The 20,032-nt window shown below is 46.7% G+C and overlaps 2 protein-coding genes and 1 non-coding gene across 6 annotated transcripts; all 3 read right to left on the bottom strand.

Annotated features, from left to right (window-relative positions):
* Positions 1 to 694: 694 nt before the first annotated feature.
* On the bottom strand, positions 695 to 4,509 carry VAMP2 (vesicle associated membrane protein 2). Of its 2 annotated transcripts, none has more exons than XM_057500907.1 (5): positions 4,351 to 4,509; positions 3,719 to 3,839; positions 3,107 to 3,265; positions 2,975 to 3,026; positions 695 to 1,347 (listed from the first exon to the last, which is right to left on the bottom strand). In XM_057500907.1, coding segments are annotated over exons 1-5 (612 nt in total). In that variant the 5' UTR covers positions 4,353 to 4,509; the 3' UTR covers positions 695 to 1,069. The 2 variants fall into 2 exon arrangements, with proteins under 2 accessions (XP_057356890.1, XP_036751981.1); XM_036896086.2 differs by lacking the exon at positions 695 to 1,347 and adding an exon at positions 2,174 to 2,370.
* Positions 4,510 to 7,128: 2,619 nt separating this feature from the next.
* TMEM107 (transmembrane protein 107) lies at positions 7,129 to 19,619 on the bottom strand. 3 transcript variants are annotated; one of them, XM_036895884.2, is made up of 5 exons: positions 18,952 to 19,615; positions 18,700 to 18,767; positions 18,499 to 18,599; positions 17,702 to 17,798; positions 7,129 to 9,477 (listed from the first exon to the last, which is right to left on the bottom strand). In XM_036895884.2, the coding sequence occupies exons 1-5, from the start codon at positions 19,036 to 19,038 to the stop codon at positions 9,471 to 9,473; spliced, it is 360 nt and encodes a 119-aa protein (XP_036751779.1). In that variant the 5' UTR covers positions 19,039 to 19,615; the 3' UTR covers positions 7,129 to 9,470. The 3 variants fall into 3 exon arrangements, with proteins under 3 accessions (XP_036751779.1, XP_036751777.1, XP_036751778.1); XM_036895882.2 differs by lacking the exon at positions 7,129 to 9,477 and adding an exon at positions 15,652 to 17,468 and having other exon boundaries at positions 18,952 to 19,619; XM_036895883.2 differs by lacking the exon at positions 7,129 to 9,477 and adding an exon at positions 15,652 to 17,468 and having other exon boundaries at positions 17,697 to 17,798; positions 18,952 to 19,617.
* On the bottom strand, positions 16,641 to 16,776 carry LOC118917923 (U8 small nucleolar RNA). The gene has a single exon (XR_005026936.2). It is a non-coding gene; the product is annotated as a U8 small nucleolar RNA (small nucleolar RNA).
* Positions 19,620 to 20,032: the final 413 nt, after the last annotated feature.

Raw genomic sequence — 20,032 nt, 5'->3', positions numbered from 1 at the left:
CTAGATCCTGTGCTGCTGAATCCTCATGCTGCAGTCCAGAGAAGTCAGCCCACCACGGCTCACCTAACACTCCACTCATTGTTGAGGCACCTGGGGATAGGAATTATAGGGTGCCACATCAGGGGCGTCATGGACCTTGGAGGCTACAAGAAGTCAGTGTGGGGTCACTACTAAAACAACAGAGTGCAGGGGTAGGAGCCATCTGTGGCCAGCTCCACACCACACTCAGCTGGTCTCCCTGACCCTACTGGTTCAGTATTTATTAGCCCCTTCTGGATGCCGATATTGTGCTGGGTACCAAAGGGAAGAGATATTTCATGAAGTTGGTCATCTACTTTGGGCCTAGGAGTAAATCACAAGAGCAATGGCAGAGCATCTGGGAGTTAAATCAAGCGGTAGAAAGGGATCCAAGAAACAGCAGCAGCATCCCCCCTGAGGAGAAAAAGGAGGGAAGTCGGGATGCCCTGACCTCCCTGGTTCACCAGACTGAGACACAGGGATCAAGAACACTTCCTCTTATCAATTCCTGGTGCCCACTCGTGGCCATTTGGGGAATCACACTTTGCCCTGGACAAGGTCACGCCCTCTCACAATGTTCAGTCCCTTCCCAAAGCATCTTCTCAACCTTCCTGGTATACCTGCAGATCTGATACCCTTCCCACTGGTTAAAAAAATATCTTAGAACAGACACCACCTGGTTACTCATTACACATTTATTGTACATTTTCACAATCTGGATGCGTCACAGAATTGGGGGCATGGGGTGAGGGAAGGGGGTCAGGGGACACTGGGATAATATGGGGTGTCTAGAACACAGCACCCCCACCCCCAGCATCTCTTCCTACCCTTTCACACCACAGCTTAGATCTCCCTGCTCCCCCTTCACACTGAAACCTTGAGTGTGGGGGAGGTTGGGGGGGTCCCCTCCAGTAGCAGGTTAAGGAACTGCACCCTCAGACCCCTAAAATTGTGCCATTTAAAAAGACCTTAGACCTTTCCTCTCTCAACTTGACCTAAGGAAGAGACAGCTCTCTCTGGGCTTGACGATCCTGGAGATGGGTGAGAATCCCTATCTTCCAGCCAGCCCCATACACACATTGGCAGTGACTAGTACCCCCCCTGAACTCAGAGGGGGGCAGTCAGAGGGCTGGGCAGTAATGGGGGCAACACCCCCCAAATTGGGGAGGAAGGTTTTCAGTCCAACCCCCAGGAGGGGTGGGACCAGAGATTTTAGGCAAGAACTGGGGATTCTCTGCCCTGCCCCACTCCTCTCCAAGGCAGTGATGACTCCACACACTGGTAGCCACTTCTCCCAAGAGATCAGATTGTGGCCAACCCCCAACTCTCCTAGTGGGAGGAGAAGGAGGCAAATCAGGCAGATGAGAGGGAGGGAGACCCCATGGGAATGTCGGTTGAGTGCCCCACATGAAAACTAGGGAGCAGGAATGTGGGGAGAGACTCCAAGTGCAGAATTATTGGTCCATCATAACACACTGAACTCCAAGACACTTACATATCAGCTGGGGAAGGGAGAGGAGGGGACAAGAGGTTTGGAAAATGGGGTAGGGGAGGCAAACTGGACTAGGGGCTAGGAGGGAATGTTTCTGGGGGCCAGAAGAGCATGGCTTCCCCAAAGCCCAAGCTCCCCAACCACCTGCAAGTAATGTCATGCAAATGAAGTGTGATACAAAGGACCAATGGGAACTAACTCCTCAGTTAAAAAAAAAAAACATGGGTGGAGAGAATCAAGTTGAGTGATAGAACAAAAATGAAGGAAACCAAAAGGGATGTTGGTATGCAAATGATTGCTAATTAACATGCTGGAAGCTCCCAGAAGACCTTGGGATTCTTAGAACCAAGTGGGGCCAGTCTCAGAGCCTCCCAAAGATGCAAAAAAGATGCACCACAAGAGGCCTGGACAATTCCTTTTTGTTTTGGTAGAGGGGAGGGGGATATGAGGAAGGTGAGGGTAGGAGGAAGGTCAGCTAAATCTAAGGAAAGAAGGAGAGGAAGAGGGACTGTTGCATAGCAGATGCAAAGGAAGGAACTTGGGGCTGATCGGGAAGAGAGGGACGGAAGGAAGGAAAGAGAAAGGAGGTGATGGGAACCTCAGGAAGGGGTGTTAAGGACAACCGGAAAAATCTTCTAGTAATAAAACTACAAACAGACCAAATATATATAATATTATATATGTATAAATAACAGCTGGCTATTTACAGGGGGGCACGCACACAGACACACACACACACGGATCCAGGGGAGGGGGGCTGGAAGATATGGCTGAGAGGTGGAGGAGCAGCTGGGGATTGGGGGGGAGAGGCCCTTCTCTGGGCAGGGCAGGCTCCTCAGGGGTTTAAGAGCTGAAGTAAACTGTAGAGAGGGAAAGAAAGAGGAGGAGAGGGAGAGGGGAGAAAGAGAAAAAGCAGGGTGTCAGGCCTGGCCCTGCTCCGAACCTCCCCACTCCCCAAATGGCTGACATCCCTTCCCCTCTCAGCTTTGGTTCTCCATCTGTAAAGCAACGGGGCTGGACAGGTGGGTTCCAAGGTCTGTTCAACTTCATGTATGGTCCTGGGGCCAGACCCCTAATCCTCTGGCCCTCATAGACCACAAGCTCTCAACCAATGGGGTAGTTGGCTCCCCAGCCATGTCTCAAGCCTGAGGGGTTTTCCTGCTCTCTCACTGCCCAGTTCCAGGGTTCCTACACTGGGATCTCAGGCCCCAAGTCCTGAAGGGAGCACTGGGGAACCACCAGCATTCCAGTCTCCAAAAATCCTAACAGAAATTGCCCAGAACCAGGCAAAGTGCAGGTTAAACAACATGAAGGCTTTGGGCTCTGGATGAATCAGAACTGCCATCGGCAGCAATACATGCTTTTTGCTGAATAGCATAAACTAGGTTAATGACCTTCAAAATTCCAAATTACGAATGGAAACCTCTCCAGGGTAAGGACTCTAGCCACTTCCACCCGACTCACCGATGATGATGATGAGGATGATAGCGCATATCACTCCCAAGATGATCATCATCTGGGGGCAAGAAGAGAGGGTAAGACAGACCATGATACCTCAGTTCTCCTATCTGCCCTCCAGCCTGCCTCCACCCTTACCTTGAGGTTTTTCCACCAGTATTTGCGCTTGAGCTTGGCTGCACTTGTTTCAAACTGGGAGGCCCCTGCCTGTAGTGCATCCGCGCGGTCATCCAGCTCCGATAGCTTCTGGTCCCGCTCCAGGACCTTGTCCACATTCACCCTCATGATGTCCACCACCTAGGGAGGGGCCCATGAGGCAGAGGGCGTGTCAAGGCCTGCCTCAGTGAGGGCACTCTTCCATCACGAGCCCATATAGTGTTGCCAGGCTAACATGCTAAGGACACACACAAATCATGCCTGGCACACCTGGGGACATGCAGGGAGCACATATCAGGGGCATGCTGGTAGCCAGGCATCTCAGATGTCACAGCAGCACCCTCTATTTATTGAGACCCAAGCAGCCTGTCACCAGAGTACATCTGCCCAAGCTGAAACACCCCAGGCTAACAAGGCTGACTACCACCCCAGAGCCTTTCCAAGCGCCCGCTGACAGGGATGGGGCATGATGTGTCTTTGTCTCAAAACTCATAGATGTGAACTGCTATTATCTCCAACCCAAGATGGGCCCCACACCAGTTTGCCAACTCTCAGGATCTTCCCCACACTGCCTTTGACCCCGCCCCCACTCACCTCATCCACCTGGGCCTGGGTCTGCTGCAGTCTCCTGTTACTGGTGAGGTTTGGAGGAGGCGCAGGGGGGCCTCCCTCCCCAGCCGGGGCGGCAGGGGGGGCAGTTGCTGCAGTAGCAGACCTGAGGGAAGGGACGAATTAAGACCCAGAGCCTGGAACCTCCGGCTCCGCAGCCAGGGCTCCGCCCATACGCCTGTCCATCCATCCGTCCCTCTCTTGCATCTACCCGGGAGGAAGGCCATCCGACGGGAGCCTGGACTCAGTCAGGCCCCGCCGCAAATAAGCTGCGTGACCTTGAGCGAGAGGTCCCCCCCTCAACCTCCGGGCCTCTGTTTCCCATCCTGTCAAATGAGGACGACCTCACAGACACGGTCCGGGGTCGACCCGAAAGAACAGGAGGCAGTGAAGACAGGGACGGAGCGGGCGGACGCCGGGTCCGCTCCCTCCTGCGGCCATAGCCCGCGCGGGCAGCCCGAAACGCGAGACTCTCCAGCTGCCCGCGCGCAGTCACGGGCGCCGGCCTGGCCTCGGGATGCACGGGCGCTGGCCGAACCCAGGGTACCCCGAGGCGCGCTCCCAATGGCGGCGGCTGGCGCAGGCAAGCCCGGTGTGGGCGCAGGCGGCCGACTCACATGGCGGGGGTAGCGGGCGGAGGACTTGGCAGCGGCAGTGATAGCGGCAGCGGCAGCGGCAGCGACGGCTTGCGCTGGCTCCGACTGGCGCTGGCTGCCCGGGACGGGAAGATGGCGGCCGCACGTCACCTACATCCGGGCATTGCGGGCGGGGGCGGGGCGCAGCGGTCGACTTGCGGGAGCAGGGCGGCGGGGGCGGAGCCCGACGGGGCAGCGCGCTTGGCGCCGCGGCGCCGGCGCTTCCTTCGGCTCCCGCGAGCCGCAAGCTTAATGGCTGCGGCATTTGCTATCCTCACCGTGAACCGGGACTGAGCATCACTGCCCTCGCAGCCGTCCCCACGCTTCACTTGCCCTCAACGGCATCCCTCAGCCCCAAACCACGTGCCAGCTCATCAGTGAAACCTGTACACCAGTTCACACACCACGCAACCCGAGGTCTCGGCCTGCACACAAGTCACAACGCCTGGTGACCCGCCTTCGGCATTTGGAATGAGCTGGGGTGGGAAATAAGAATGGGCAATGCGGAGAGCTGGGAGCCTGCTGCTGAAGTGGACTGGAGTGGTGGGAATTGGTCCCCAGCCCCTTGGTGCCCCGAGTGAGATGTCTCTAGGAGGTTGGGGCCCCTGGCTGCTTAGAGGGTATGAAAAAAAAGGAAGAGGAGGCAGGCTGTATCCCCCTAACCAAGTCACTGCAAGGTGTGTGTGGGTAAAATTGTAATATTTCCAGAATATCCCGCATGGCTTTAGGACGTCTGCAACATCAATAGGCGCTCAAGGGTGGAGAAAGTATGGCTTTAGTGTATTTGCATCATTCCTCAGGGGTGGAAAGAAGTTCATCTCCATATCAGTGGGTAATTACCTGGGCACAGAGGGCTTATCTGTACTGAGAGGTAAGGGGAGGATCGGTTTTGCTGCTGCTGGAGCAGGAAAGAGAAGGCCCCGAACTGAAGTTTGTAAGCAATAAACGGATTTTAAAGTTTATTTCTACTTCTGCGGTTTTTAGAGGTATTGTGCCCCGGGATTTCCTTTCCCCGGAATTACAGTGTGGAAACTGCTTCTTCTCACCACTGGGTTTCAAACCAAACTTGGCAGGTTAGGACCACTGAGCTGGGCAAACCTAGGACCGGGGAGGAGGGCACGAGGTTGTCCCCTGGGGCTCTTTCACGTGGTGCTTGCAGACCAGCCAAAACTTAGTTCTTCCTTTGAGAGTTGGGTCAGCTTCCTGGCTGCAGGAGGGCTCAGCCTCTGATCTCAGGCACAGGGTCTGGGCAAAGGGACAGAGCTTTTGTTTTTCTTTGGGGAAAAGACAGTAGGCAAGAGTGGCACCTGCAGTACCCAGGTACATTGTACTAATTTACATGCATATTAGGCTCGTATGAGTGACCTTGGACAGGTTCTGGACCTAAAATATATTACATAATGTAGGCACTAAATATATATTTCTTAAATGGCTTGATCTGGAATTTGGTAGGAGGAGATTAACTACAGCCCCTTCTATTCCTAATGGGTGACTCTTTAGGTCCTCTGACCACCCCAACAGCTGCTCACACCAACCTAGCTCCTTCCCAGCAGGCCTGGCTCTTCAGAGAGGAGAGATGGGACCAGGTGAGCTGCCTATTCACTGGGGGGATCGAGGAAAGCCTCAAGAGTGATGGAGGCATCTTCACTCTTAGGGGAGGCCTGACCACTGCCCTCGCAGCCACACCCACACCCACACCTCTACCACTTGCCCCTGTTGGCATGGGATACTCACTGCATACTGGGAAGGGTGCAGGGGAAGCTGGTGGCATTGGTCTCTGAGAACAAGTAAGAGCCAACTTCTTCCCTCTGTCACCCAGGCTTCCCAGGGCCTCTGGGTGTGAGAACCTCCCCCACACAGTACCCCACTCCCTCCCAGCAGAAGCCTGGGGAGTGGCTCTGTCACCAGAGGTGTTGTTTCCCAGCTGTCTCGGGGAGGTAAGTGAACTAAGAGCACATATTGGGTGCTCAGCAGATGTAAGATGACATGCTCTCAGTTCCTTTCCTCCCAGGAGCAGCCATTTCCCTGGTCCTTGGGTCCTTGTGCAGACACAGAATGTCTGGGTGGCACAGCCTATGTGAAAAGGATGTAAAAGAACAGCTTTTCTCAGGGTCTTACAGACTGTTGTGGGGTGCTAGCTCTTGCTTTCTGGCCCTGAGACTACTCTGTTTTCTAGCCAAAGAACAAAGATGCCATATTCCAGGCTTTTAAGGTCAAAAGTGCAGTGTCTGGGTTTAAGACAGGGAAGGTTGTAGGAGGTGCAAACAGGCAGAGGCCACCTCCAACACCCCACACTAGCAGGGGCATAGCTAGTGGAGGCACAGAAAATATGTCAGAGACTGTTTTAGGAGTGGTCCTTGTTTTCCCAACACCTAAGTATAGGGGACATGGAAGGCATAGAACCCAGAATAAATTTGGGGAGCCTAGTCCATGTGGGTTAGAAAGTGGGCATATTGCTATTGGATCCTGGGGGCAACAGCAAAGTAGAAATGAGGGCACATATGATCCACAGATTTATCTGAGAGAGAGGACTTTCACTGAGCAGCCTTCCCACCCACCCCACCTATGCTGGGGTGCTAAGGGACTCCTCAAATTTAGATCAGTGTTGGAGGCAGGAAAAGGGATGGGATGACTGAGTTCACCTGGAAATAAATAAAAGGATGTTTTCTGCAAGCAGGTAGAATGGAGAATAAATACAAAGGTAAGTTGAGCTAAAGAAAAATAAAGTAATATATTTATGTCACGGAGATTGTGGCTTCTAGGTTTACCTGCGTCATGGGTTTGCAGCCAAATCTCTGGGCCCCATTCCCAAGGCTCATTCAAAAGATGTGGGGGAGGGTGGCAAGCTCACTTCTTTACAAGCACCTCCAGTGATTCTGATGTAGGCAACACGAAGAAAACCTTTAATAAAGGTTTTAATAAAGGGTTTCTTTTATTGTATTTTCCTCTTCTAATAGCTTAACTAACTTAGATGTTGGGATAGAAGGGGGCTGGGTCATTCCCACACTGATTCATGAACTTGGTCCATCCACATCAGTCAAACCTGACCAAACTAGTAATTAATTTCAGAGACCTTGTGTGTCCCTCAACACATCTGGTAAAATACCTTCTAATCTGGAACAGAAGCATGCCCTTGGGAATGTTGAAATGGGGATTGAGGGGCTAGCCACACCACTATCACAATCAGCTATTCAAACCCTATGACTTCTGGCTGAGTTCTGTCCAGAAAGCTTTGGGGTCTTCCTGCCAAGCCCTGGGCTCCTGGAGGGAAGAGAAACTATCAGAGATCTACTATGCCAGACACGTTACATGTGTTACCACATGGGCTCCGTTTTTTTTAATTACACAAATAATGTGATTGCATTCTCCTTGCAGAATATTAAAACATTGGACATAAAGCTAAGTGAGGTTCCCTTGACCACTCCCAACTCATTTGTGTTTTTGTTTTACTTTCTGGAAAGTTTCATGTATCCTTTTTTGGGGGGAAATTTGTTGATAGGTGGTGGCAGGTTCTCTCAGGCCAGTTTTTTGAGAGAATATCCTCCATTCTCCATTCCTGCTGATATGTGCGTTTGGGGGCAGGGGCTAGATCTGCAGCTGTGGAAGCTCCTGTTTCTAGCCTCAAGCCACACCTCTCCTGGGTCTGGTGTCACCAAGACCAAAGCCTCCTGAAAGTGAGCGTGCAGAGGGGTGGTGTGTATGACTCAAGTGTAAGAGGTAGGGGAGCCCCAGGAGTCTCCACACGTTAAACACAGGGTCTCAGCTACCCCCTGTGCTCAGCCAGGTCCTAACCCAGGGTCTGGGGACTTCCATAATCTCTGAGCATCGTGTCCTGACTCCCTTTGCCCTGCTTGGTCTGGCACCATCCTTCTCCCACTGCCCAGCCTCCAAAGTCTTGTCAGAGTCTTGTGTCCACTGCTGTCTTCTTCTGAGTCCTTGTAGATTTATGCCTCTTTGACATCTCTCCTGTTATTTAGTTACATTTTGGAAGGGAGAGAAGACAAATCCTCATGGCCAATCTTCCACATATAACCAGAAGTCTTAACCACAGTTTATTTAACTAGTTTTTCAAGGACCAACTTTTAGGTAGTTTCCAATTTTTTTGCTGTTACAGCAGTGGTCTTAGGAACATTACTGTAAATGCCTCCCATGATCAATCAACCCTCATGACAATCCTGTGACGTAGGTATTGTCTTGATTTTACATTTGAGGAAACATTGAGGCTCAGAGAAATGCCTTGATAGGGGCTTTTTTATTGGTTCATCAACCTTTTTTCACATGTGGAATGATAACTCTTTAAAGTTTTTGTATACATACATAAAGTAGTATCTTTTTAATCTGTGTAGTTCTCCCTGCTCAAGTACCATGCACAGTACCAGAAAGACGGCAGAAAAATGAACAATGAATGACAGTGAACTATGGTCTCAGTGAGGAATGTTTTTTATAAAAGAATCCAGCTTAGCAGGCAAATGGTTGCTAATGGGGACTCATAGACACCTGTTTGAAGTGGATGGGTTTGGGTAGGACCCGTGTGCCCACTGCTCCTGTGAGGACAGCCCTGTTTGGGCTGATGAAGAAGCCCTGATCCCTTGCTACTAGCAGGGCAGGCCCAGGCCTCAGGCCCCTGGGAGCACAGTACTGTGGGTGAGGGTAGTAGGGAGCCACATGCCAGAGCCCAGTGTGGGCAGAGAAGACATAGGCAGAACAGTCTTCTGGAACTGGGAGTCTGGCAGGCCTCTTGGTCCCAGATCCTCACTCTGCAACCCCCATGCATGAGGGACTCACTGGGGTTTACAAACTCCTCTATTTGGTGTGGGGGGTGAAGGTCGCCCTCCAAACAGTGTGGTTAGCAAGAAGCCACATCTTCCTTATTTCCCTCCATAATCACATGCCCAGCTCAGAGCCTGGCAGGGAGAATGTGCTCAATAAACACTTCTTGAATTGAGTCAATGGACTTGGCCTGACACCAGGAGACCTGGGTTCTAGCCCCACTCTCCCTATCTGTGTGACGTCTTGAAGTGGATGGCTTTTCTTTGGGCCTCATGTTCTTCATTTGTTAATGGATGCTCTTGCTTTCTACAATGCCAGACACTGTGCTGGCATCAGGAGCTACCATACAAACAAGAAAATACATCACTAAAAGAGCATGTTTGGCAAATTATACCTCAATAAAGCTGGGGGGAAAATTTGATCTTTGATGAACATAATGATCAAGCCACTTGCCAACACAGCTCAAACAGATGTGAACCAAAGAGGAGAATCTGATGGCTCATATAATTGGAAACCGCAGGTGTAGGTGCTCGTGTGATGTCGTCAGGGATGTCTTTCTCCCTTTCTGGTTCTTCTGGCTTCTGATTTAGTTTCATTTCCAGACAGAGAACATAAGCAGCTGCAGGCCTACATCCTTTTAAAACGTTATCATTTGTTTTTTTTGTATGTGGTTCAAAAGTCCAAAAGTTCAAAGGAACATATGGAGGAAGCCTCTCTCCCAGCCATTCTCCCAGTCACCCAGCTTCTGCTCAACAACCAGTCCTCCCTCTTCCCTTTGCTGCCTTCCAGAAATGTTCAGTGCACAGTTGTCCACTTTTTTACACAAATGGAAGCAAAATACATTAACTGCTCTGCAACTTGCTTTTGCCACTTACCATACCTTGGAGATTGTTCCATAACAGTGGAAAAAGTTTGCTTTCTCTCTGGCCACATGAACACTGTAACATAATTTAACCAATCCACTCTTGACATTTAGGTTGTTTCCAATCTTTTGCCAACACAGTAAAAAATCCAGAGTGATCAACACATTCCCATTTCATCTATGTGCAAATATTCAGAGGGTGTGATGTTAACCGATCAATCTTGATTTTGACGGATATTGCCAAATTGCACTCTGTGGATGTGTTATCAAATTTTACTCCCACCAACAAATGGGTGAGGCCTGTTTGCTTAAACCCATACCCTCTCAACTCTCTATAAAACTTTTTGATCATTACAAATGTAAGTTTAACAGGATTTGCATTTCTCTTATGGTAAATGAGTTTAGGCATCCTTTTACATATTTGACAGTTCTTTCTTGTTTTAAAATTGAAGTACACATAATAATGCACAAATCTTAGTGTATGCCTGGACGCATTGTGACATGTGTGTACACTCATGTAACCATCATCTAGATAAAGATATCAAACAGCCTCCCTTTCTCACTAATTTTTCTCCCCTTCACTTACTTCACCTATCTCACCTCATTGCTATGGTAGTTCTTGAGGGTCTTTGAGAATTATTTATATTTCCTTTTCTGTGAAATGTCTGTACAATTTTTTTTGTACATTTCTCATAGGGTTGTTAGTTGTATTTTTCTTACAGATTTGTAGATTTTTATGCATCAGAATTAGCCCTTTCTCTGCAATATGAATCATAAATATTTTCCATAAATTATCATCCATCTTTTAACTTTTGCTTATGATTTTTTACCATGTACATGTTTTTTATTGGAATATAGTTGATATAGTAAAAAATCCTTGTATAAATTTTGAATCCCCCAAAACTTAATAGCCTACTGTTGACCAGAAGTCTTCCTGATAACATAAACAACACATAGTTTGTGTATTATATGCTGCATTCTTAAAGCAAGCTAAAGAAAATGTTTTTTTTTTCAAATTGTTGCATATCTCCAAAAAAATTTCAAATGTATTTACTGAAAAAAAAATGTGTAAGTGGACCTCCACAGTTCAAACCTGTTGTTCAAAGTTAACTGCATATTTAAATGCACATAAACAAAAAAGGAAAAATCACTAGGGACATCACAGAAATACAAAGAATTATGAGAGAATACTATGAAAAATTATATGCTAACAAACTGGATAACCTAGAAAAAATGGAAAACTTTCTAGAAAAATACAACCTTCCAAGGCTGACCCAGGAAAAAACAGAAAACCTGAATAGACCAAATACCAGCAAGGAAATTGAATTGTTAATCAAAAGACTACCTAAGAACAAAAGTCCTGGACCAGATGGTTTCACTGCTGAATTTTATCAAACATTTAGTGAGGACCTAATACCCATCCTCCTTAAAGTTTTCCAAAAAGTAGAAGAGGAGGGAATACTTCCACACTCATTCTACAAGGCCAATATCACCCTAATACCAAAACCAGGCAAAGACCCCACCAAAAAAGAAAACTACAGACCAATATCCCTGATGAACGTAGATGTTAAAATACTCAACAAAATATTAGCAAACCGAATTCAAAACTACATCAAGAGGATCATATACACCGTGACCAAGTGGGATTCATCCCAGGGATGCAAGGATGGTACAACATTCGAAAATCCATCAACATCATCCACCACATCAACAAAAAGAAGGACAAAAACCACATGATCATCTCCATAGATGCTGAAAAAAGCATTCGACAAAATTCAATGTCCATTCATGATAAAAACTCTCAACAAAACGGGTATAGAAGACAAGTACCTCAACATAAAGGGCATATATGACAAACCCACAGCCAACATCATACCTAACAGTGAGAAGCTGAAAGCTTTTCCTTTAAGATCAGGAAAAAGACAAGGATGCCCACTCTCCCCACTTTTATTCAACATAGTTCTGGAGGCCCTAGCCATGGCAATTAGACAACAAAAAGAAATAAAAGGCATCCTTGCAAGAAATTTGCAAGAAAGAAGTTAAACTGTCCCTGTTTGCAGATGACATGATATTGTATATAAAAAACCCTAAAGAATCCACTCCAAAACTACTAGATCTAATATCTGAATTCAGCAAAGTTGCAGGATACAAAATTAATACACTGAAATCTGTTGCTTCCTATACACTAACAATGAATTAGCATAAAGAGAAATCAGGAAAACAATTCCATTCACAATTGCATCAAAAAGAATAAAATACTGAGGAATAAACCTAACCAAAGAAGTGAAAGAGTTATACTCTGAAAACTACAAGACACTCATGAGAGAAATTAAAGAAGATACCAATAAATGGAACACATTCTGTGCTCATGGATAGGAAGAATTAATATTGTCAAAATGGCCATCCTGCCTAAAGCAATCTACAGATTCAATACAATCCCTATCAAAATACCAACAGCATTCTTCAACGAACTAGAGCAAATAGTTCTAAAATTCATATGGAACCACAAAAGACCCCGAATAGCCAAAGCAATCCTGAGAAGGAAGAATAAAGCTGGGAGGATTATGCTCCCCAACTTCAAACTCTACTACAAAGCCACGGTGATCAAGACAATTTGGTACTGGCAGAAGAACAGACCTATAGACCAATGGAACAGACTAGAGAGCCCAGATATAAGCCCAAGCATATATGGTCAATATATGATAAAGGAGCCATGGACATACAATGGGGAAATGACAGCCTCTTCAACAGCTGGTGTTGGCAAAACTGGACAGCTACATGTAAGAGAATGAAACTGGATTATTGTTTAACCCCATACACAAAAGTAAACTCAGAATGGATCAAAGACCTGAATGTAAGTCATGAAACCATAAAACTCTTAGAATACAACATAGGCAAAAAACCTCTTGAATATAAGCATGAGCAACTTCTTCTTGAACGCATCTCCTCGAGCAAGGGAAACAAAAGCAAAAATGAACTCATGGGAGTACATCAACCTAAAAAGCTTCTGTATGGCAAAGGAAACCATCAACAGAACAAAAAGGCATCCTACAGTATGGGAGAATATATTTGTAAATGACATATCCGACAAGGGGTTAACATCCAAAATATATAAAGAACTTACATGCTTCAACACCCAAAAAGCAAATAACCAGATTAACAAATAGGCAGAGGATATGAAGAGACAGTTCTCCAAAGAAGAAATTCAGATGACCAACAAACACATGAAAAGATGCTCCACATCACTAATCATCAGGGAAATGTAAATTAAAACCACAATGAGATATCACCTCACACCAGTAAGGATGGCCAGCGTTGAAAAGACTAACAACAAATGCTGGTGCGTATGCGGAGAAAGAGGAACCCTCCTACACTGCTGGTGGGAATGTAAGTTGGTTTGGCCATTGTGGAAAGCAATATGGAGGTTCTTCAAAAACTAAAAATAGAAATACCATTTGACCTGGGAATCCCACTCCTTGGAATTTACCCAAAGAATACAACTTCTCAGATTAAAAAAGACATATGCACCCCTATGTGTATCACAGCACTTTTTACAATAGCCAAGAAATGGAAGCAACCTAAGTGTCCATCAGTAGATGAATGGATAAAGAAGATGTGGTATATAGACACAATGGAATATTATTCAGCCATAAGAAGAAAACAAATCCTACCATTTGCAACAACATGGATGGAGCTAGAGGGTATTATGCTCAGTGAAATAAGCCAGGTGGAAAAAGACAAGTATCAAATGATTTCACTCATATGTGGAGTATAAGAACAAAGCAAAAACTGAAGGAGCAAAACAGCAGCAGACTCACAGGTGAAGGGTATACAGGACATTTGCACTCATTTTGTAACTTTCTGTAAGTCTAAAAGTACTTAAAATAAAAAGGTAAAAATGTCAAGTGTTCTTTAGGTGCTTTCATGGTTTTATTTTTTTACACTGTAGTCTTTGATCTACCAGGAATATTCATGTCAGGTACTGATCCATATTTTTCTCCAGATGTCTACTCAATTGTTCTACAACCTTTATTGACTAATCTCTTTTCTCCACTGACTGTTTTTATTTTAAAATTATCTATTTTTAAGTTGTAAAAAATACATAAAATTTACCATCTTAATCATTATTAAGTGTACAGTCGGTGGTGACAAGCACATTCACATTGCTGTGCGACCTGTCTCCAGAACTCCTTTCATCCCGCAGCTGAAACTCTCCACCCACTGAACACTGACTCCCCACTGCCTCCTCCCCTCAGCCTCTGGTAACCACCATTCTACTTTCTGTCTTTATTAATTTGACTACTTGTGGTACTTCATATAAGAAAAATTAAGCAATATCTGTCTTTTCATGACTGGCTTATGCTGATTAACAAGCTACTAATTTCACTGTAAAATGGAAACCTATTTGGGGAAGATGCTAATTGGCGAAGCTTTTGGTGTTGACTAAGAGCCAGATAGTTGAAGTGCTTGTATTAGCTACTTCTGAAGTGTGGATGAAGGAATTGTGGCACAGAGAGATTAAATGACCTGTTGCTGATCACACAGCCAGGAAGGGTACCTGGTTGCCCTTGGAACCCAGGGTTGCCTCCCCAGCTTGCTCCAGTAGTCTTTGCCCAAGACTAGGGTTCACATAAGAGAGCCAAGACTTACAAGCAGCATCTAGGTGGTTGAGACAAGAGGTGGATGAAGTCACCCAAGGAGTAGTGATCACCAAGATTTAAGGAGTAAGTGGAGGAATATATCTCAGGTAGTATGTTCCCAGTGACTGACCTGCTGTAGATAATCAATATTTTTAGATAAATCCAAGATGGGCATCCAGAATGGTGCGAAATCAACCAGGAGAACTATTTTTCGGAAGCCAAGGGAGAAAAAATTTCAAATGGTGAGTGGTCAACATATGCTGAAAAGAGATCAAGCTAAAGTGTGAAGAGTAAGCTTCTTTTAGGCACAAGTCGATGGTGAGGGGCAGTTTCTTGGGATAGTAGAGGCAGGAATGTGCTGGTAAATGTTTAACAACCAATTCTCCAAAAATAGTATGCATTTATGTACATATTTAACTTTACTTTGAATTTTACTGATATAAAGGATGTGTAACAGAATTTACAAATAATAATATATACAATATTCTTTAATGTAAATTCCACTCTTGTACCCATGATTCCATAAATGGAGTTGTATCCTAACTACAAGTCTAGTTCCAACATGAAAGTTGGTTGATATTTTTATTTACATTTTTGAATAACACAAAAATGAAACAATGAAGATATGTTGAAACTTCCTCAATGACTTGAGTGACTTTTTTGCTGAATCTGTTAAGTTTTCAAATCCTGGGAGAATATTTCCCTGATTTTTTTGGTGCTATTCACAATGTAACAGTTACAGATAGGACACTTTTAAATTTAATCTGCATTATTAACATTTTCTTCACCACTATCTTTGATCTAGACAATTGACAAAGCCTGATATTTAGTGCTTGTCAATTTCTGTGGTGTAAACCAAGACCAATTTCAAACTACCAACTTGTTATCTGAGTTGGGAAGAGATACACAGTAGTACATCTTTTTGTAGTATTTCCACCATACAGATAAAAATAAATATAAATAACCTCAAGAGCATATAATAGTAATATGTAGAAAATAATCAGGAAGGAATGAATTTTGAGTATTTATTGCTGTTTTAAAATATTATGTTTAACTGTAAGTTTACATTATTTAAATTCTGATAATAGCTGTGTTTAACAACTGGTCCACAACGTCTCTGAAAAACAAAAAGTCAGCTTTCACAAATGCGTGGAGCAAACCACTGGGTGGGAATGAAAGTCACACTGCAGTGGGATGTGACTTTCCTAATCAAGGCTGTAACCATGGTCAGTAATGTCCATCTGGCTTGACTCCTGTAAAACCTGCTCCCCTACCTCTCTGCTCCAGCCACATTCCAGGATCTCACTCAGACTGCTTCTGTAGGAGCAATCCCTACTCCATAGCATCTGTAAGTCTCCTTTGCAGCATTTACGACAATTTGATATTACGTTACTCTGGGAGAACTGAAATTGTTTCTTGTCCGTCTGCGTGATCATAACTGCAACAATGGTCATATTCACATATTCTCTCAGTACTCATTGCAGTGCTTTGCCTACAGTGTTCAATAAGTGTTCATTGAGTGAATGCTCAGGATGAAGGGCTGTCAGAAGGGATAAGACAGCTAGAAAATGGTTATGGGTGTGTGAAGCACACCTGAGAGGCACTACCAGAAAGCATCTTATCTCCTTGGATGCCTTTTGCTTATTTGGAATAGCCTGAGCCCTATGGTTTAAGACTCAAAGTATACAGGGAACTTTCCCTAGGAAACATAACTGAGGACGTTCATCCTGTGTTAACGTAGAATAGAACTTTGGAGCCTTACCGTTTGTTTCATAACTACAAATTGAATGTTTTAGTAATTTTCTTTTGAGCATGTTCTTGGCATGTGCTAGCACGCAGAAACTGGGTGTCGCTCTCAAACAACTGAACAAAAAAGGCAACTTTTTAATGCCTAAACCTTCTTTATGAGCCCCAACCAACATTCTTGGGCAGAATAAAACTAACGTGTGACTTTTTATGCTTTCTATATACAAACAAAATAAGTCAGATCGCCAGGAAGAATCAGATAGGAGTAATCTGGGTGTTGCAAATCCTGATTACGCAGAGACGCTAATCACGCATCATCCGAACTCCAATCATCATGTTCCAATCCGCCCTCCCGAAGGAGGAACAGGTAAGGATTATCCCACCTGACGATAATCTAGATGTTCAGGGTATTCAGTACTCAGAAAGAAAGCTTCCGCTAAAAGCTAGGGTGAATATGTAACGTCTTACCCCGAGCAAACTAAGTTATTTAGGTTCTTCCATTTCTGTTGTTACATTTATTTGTACGTCTTTTAAAAGTTTCTTTTTTTCATTTGGCTGACAAAAACGGATAAGCCATTTCCTCCCAGAATGCTCCACTCATCCACAAGCAGGGAGTCATAACCATTCATCCAACTTTATTTGCATACGTCCGCCCACTCCCTTCCGCCAGACGTCTACCGTAATAACCAAAATAAATGCGGTATCTATTATCTTAGTCTGCAAGGCTGCAGAACAGCCTTGCGTTTCTCTTGTAGTTTGGCCACCCTAATTCTCCCCTCAAATTTTATAAGTCTTGATCTTACTCTAAAATATATTGTATTACAAAAGACTAAATAAAACACTGATAATCCCAGACTCGAGAGATAATTACCCTGACACTAACACTGCCATCCTCCACCAAATGCAGTTTTAAGGGGAAGGCTGAAGCCTATGCCTTCCTTCTTCCAGGAACGGTGAGTAGTCAGTCCCTTGTTCTTCCAGCCTTCAACCTTACGTGTCAGTCATGAAGGTATCAGAAAGGTTTCTTTTTCAGCCCAAACACGCTGACAAATAATGCTATTTCAGTGATAGCTGGGAGGGCGCTGCAGAAGGTAGGTGATGGGTTCAGGGCCCCTCCCAATAAAAATCCCCAAATCCCCAAACCAGAGACTCCACTTTAAAGTGTAGAGGGGTGGGGGGGAGGGGGGCACTTCAAGGCTGTAGGCTTTTAGTGGACTGGGTATCTCATATATGTGGTAAAATACTGGGTGGGGGAAACCTGATTTAAAGCAAACCTCCTTCCCCATCCCCAAGCATTGGGTGCTACCTACCGTACCTGCAGAAGACAAAAATGTACCAGTATGAAGTGCATTCCCAACGATCGAATATAAAAAACGACAGGGCCACAGATGCACTACAATGAGCCCCGATAGCTTGGGAACACACCAGGGTCAAGGAAAACCTTTGTATCAATAGGTGGTGATGGGCCAGAAAAGGCTGGTGATGCGGGTGGTATCTGCACTTGGGTTCACCTCTTGCTCCCTCACCACACTGCAAAGGCCAGAGCTGGCAGCCCTGACTTCTGAGATTTAGGACAGCCACGTGAGTAGAGGCTTAAGTTGAGCCTGCACAGCTGGGACCCCAGGCTACCCACTCTACATCTAGGGGCCAGCCTGGACCCTTCAGGGGAGGTAGGAGTAGGATCCCCATCTACCCCAGGCACACATGAATGCTCACAGTGGCTTCATACACTCTACTGGACTCTCCAGTGCCCTGGTGTTCCCCATCCAGAGTCTTCTCTGATCCCCCTTCCTCATTCCTCTATCTGAGTTTCCATCGTGTTGCACATCTTTAAACACTCCTATCACACAGGGCTTATCACACAGAATTACAGATTTCTCTGTGTGTCTGTGTCTTTTGGGATATTCAGTGCCTGGTGCAATAGCAGGAGCTAAACAAATGATCGGAGATTGTATTAAATCGTTCATATTGCCCAAAAAGATCTCTCAACTGGAGAGATTCTGTTTGCCAGCTAGGACAGATGCTACTGTGCCAGAAAGGCCTAGTTAGATGGCTGGAGGGAGTCGTGATGGAAACGGGCGCTGTGAAAAGGCGCACAGACAGAAAGGATACAGATGAGGCTCTGGGTGCTGCTGAACATGGAAACTCCTGAGAAGAAACCGGCCAGCTCCACGGCAAAGAGGCCTAGAGTGACAGAGAGCGCTGCCACCAGCCTGCAGAGAGGAAGGGGGGTTGGCTCAGACCTTCTGGATTTCTAAGATCCCTCCACTCCCACTACTGTTTAACTGTGACCACCATGTCCCGAGTGCTCACTGAATGTCCTGCTTCTCGTACTCCTCGGGGGTGAACGTGAGGGGCAGGCAGGCCTGGATGTTGCTGTCCTGGGAAGCAAGGCAGAGAGGAAGAGAAGTGAAAGAGGGGCGGGGCGCAAGGCAGGCCTAGAGTCAGAGGGGTATGGGAGGATCCCACCGGGAAGGCCTGGGGAAGGGGAAGGGTGGGGCAGGCTGGGGCTGGAACCACCCAAGGTGGGAATGGGAGCGGGAGGAGAGTGGCCAGGGGTCTTACCCGGGACCAGAATAAGGTGATGACGACCACCAGATGCGCCAGGAGCGTCAGGAAGCGAGAGGGTACGAGCCCTGAGATACGGCCCATGGCCGCCAGGTACAGGGTTACCACCTGCAGCAGAGGCCGTGGTCTTCGTGGCTGGCAGATCAGGGACAGCCACTCCTCAAGTCTCCCAGGCTAGCAGGCAAAAATTCGACAGACCCTTCCTTCCCGCTCGCGCAGGAACCGCCCAGTTGCCTTGGCAACCGCGTGAGCGAGAGCGCTGACCGGATCTCTGATATTCTCGCGAGAGAAGTAAATTCTCGAGCCGCAGTGGTCCTCCTGAGGATCGCCGGTCTAGAGCCCGATGCCGAGTGGTTTCTTGCTGCGGAGCGGTCTGTGTGCGGTTGTGGCGCGGCCCAACACCGCGGAATCTGCCCATGCCGGGCCGCCGTACAGGAACCTCCCTGCCCTAACCCGGGGCTGTCCGCTACGTTGCCCAAGAGACCCTCCTAGTAAGAGTTGCTCCCCAGAAATCGCTGTCACCGCTACGCCAGTCTTGGGCATCTCTATGGCCAAGGCGTGGACGCACTCTCTTTTTCCCTCCTCCGCATTCCTGTAGCTTCCCACTGCCTTCGGCCGGAGGAGGCGAAAGGAACCGAACGTGGAGAGGTGGATGTCCTTAGATTGTTCGGCTCTCACTTATTGTCACGAGTCCCTGGTTGTCCGAGGACCCCAGACTGGAACCTTCCTTGATTGATTCCCGCCGACCCGACTCCCCAACTTTGCTCAGTTTGGTGAGGGATTTGCAGAATGCAGAAAACGGACAGCTTTCTTGAACTAAGATGTGTTTGAGACGCGTGTTTTGGGAAGGGAGTGGACGACGGGGGTGGAAATCGGTGGGAGGGAATGGAACCCTGTGTCCCTGAGAGGCAAGTAGCGGTTGGCGACGCAGACTATGCTCGGATTTCCTTATCTCTTTGAGGTGTGGGCAACCGACTTTGCCCAGCTATAGTCCAAGGACCTCTTAGTATCAGCGACTTCACTGACCTTTGGGTCTCATCGGAATCCCTGCAGAACGGAATGTTTTCGCCTGAGCTCA

This window comes from Manis pentadactyla, chromosome 4 (assembly GCF_030020395.1).
Source record: "Manis pentadactyla isolate mManPen7 chromosome 4, mManPen7.hap1, whole genome shotgun sequence".
Classification (NCBI taxonomy): Eukaryota; Metazoa; Chordata; class Mammalia; order Pholidota; family Manidae; genus Manis; species Manis pentadactyla.
This window is presented reverse-complemented; position numbering and strand designations above follow the sequence as displayed.

Bases quoted from the DNA above. Each gene is read 5' to 3' on its own strand.
- VAMP2 (XM_057500907.1), bottom strand. The intron at 3,027-3,106 runs GTAAGGGTGGAG...TCTTGCCCCCAG, and splicing joins ACTGGTGGAAAAACCTCAAG to ATGATGATCATCTTGGGAGT. The intron at 1,348-2,974 runs GTGAGTCGGGTG...TCCTCCCACTAG, and splicing joins CATCCTCATCATCATCATCG to GAGAGTTGGGGGTTGGCCAC.
- TMEM107 (XM_036895882.2), bottom strand. From the start codon at position 19,038: ATGGGCCGTATCTCAGGGCTCGTACCCTCTCGCTTCCTGACGCTCCTG. The intron at 18,600-18,699 runs GTGAGCACTCGG...TCCTCTCTGCAG, and splicing joins TACGAGAAGCAGGACATTCA to GCTGGTGGCAGCGCTCTCTG. The intron at 17,799-18,498 runs GTATCCTTTCTG...TGTGTTCCCAAG, and splicing joins CAGCACCCAGAGCCTCATCT to CTATCGGGGCTCATTGTAGT.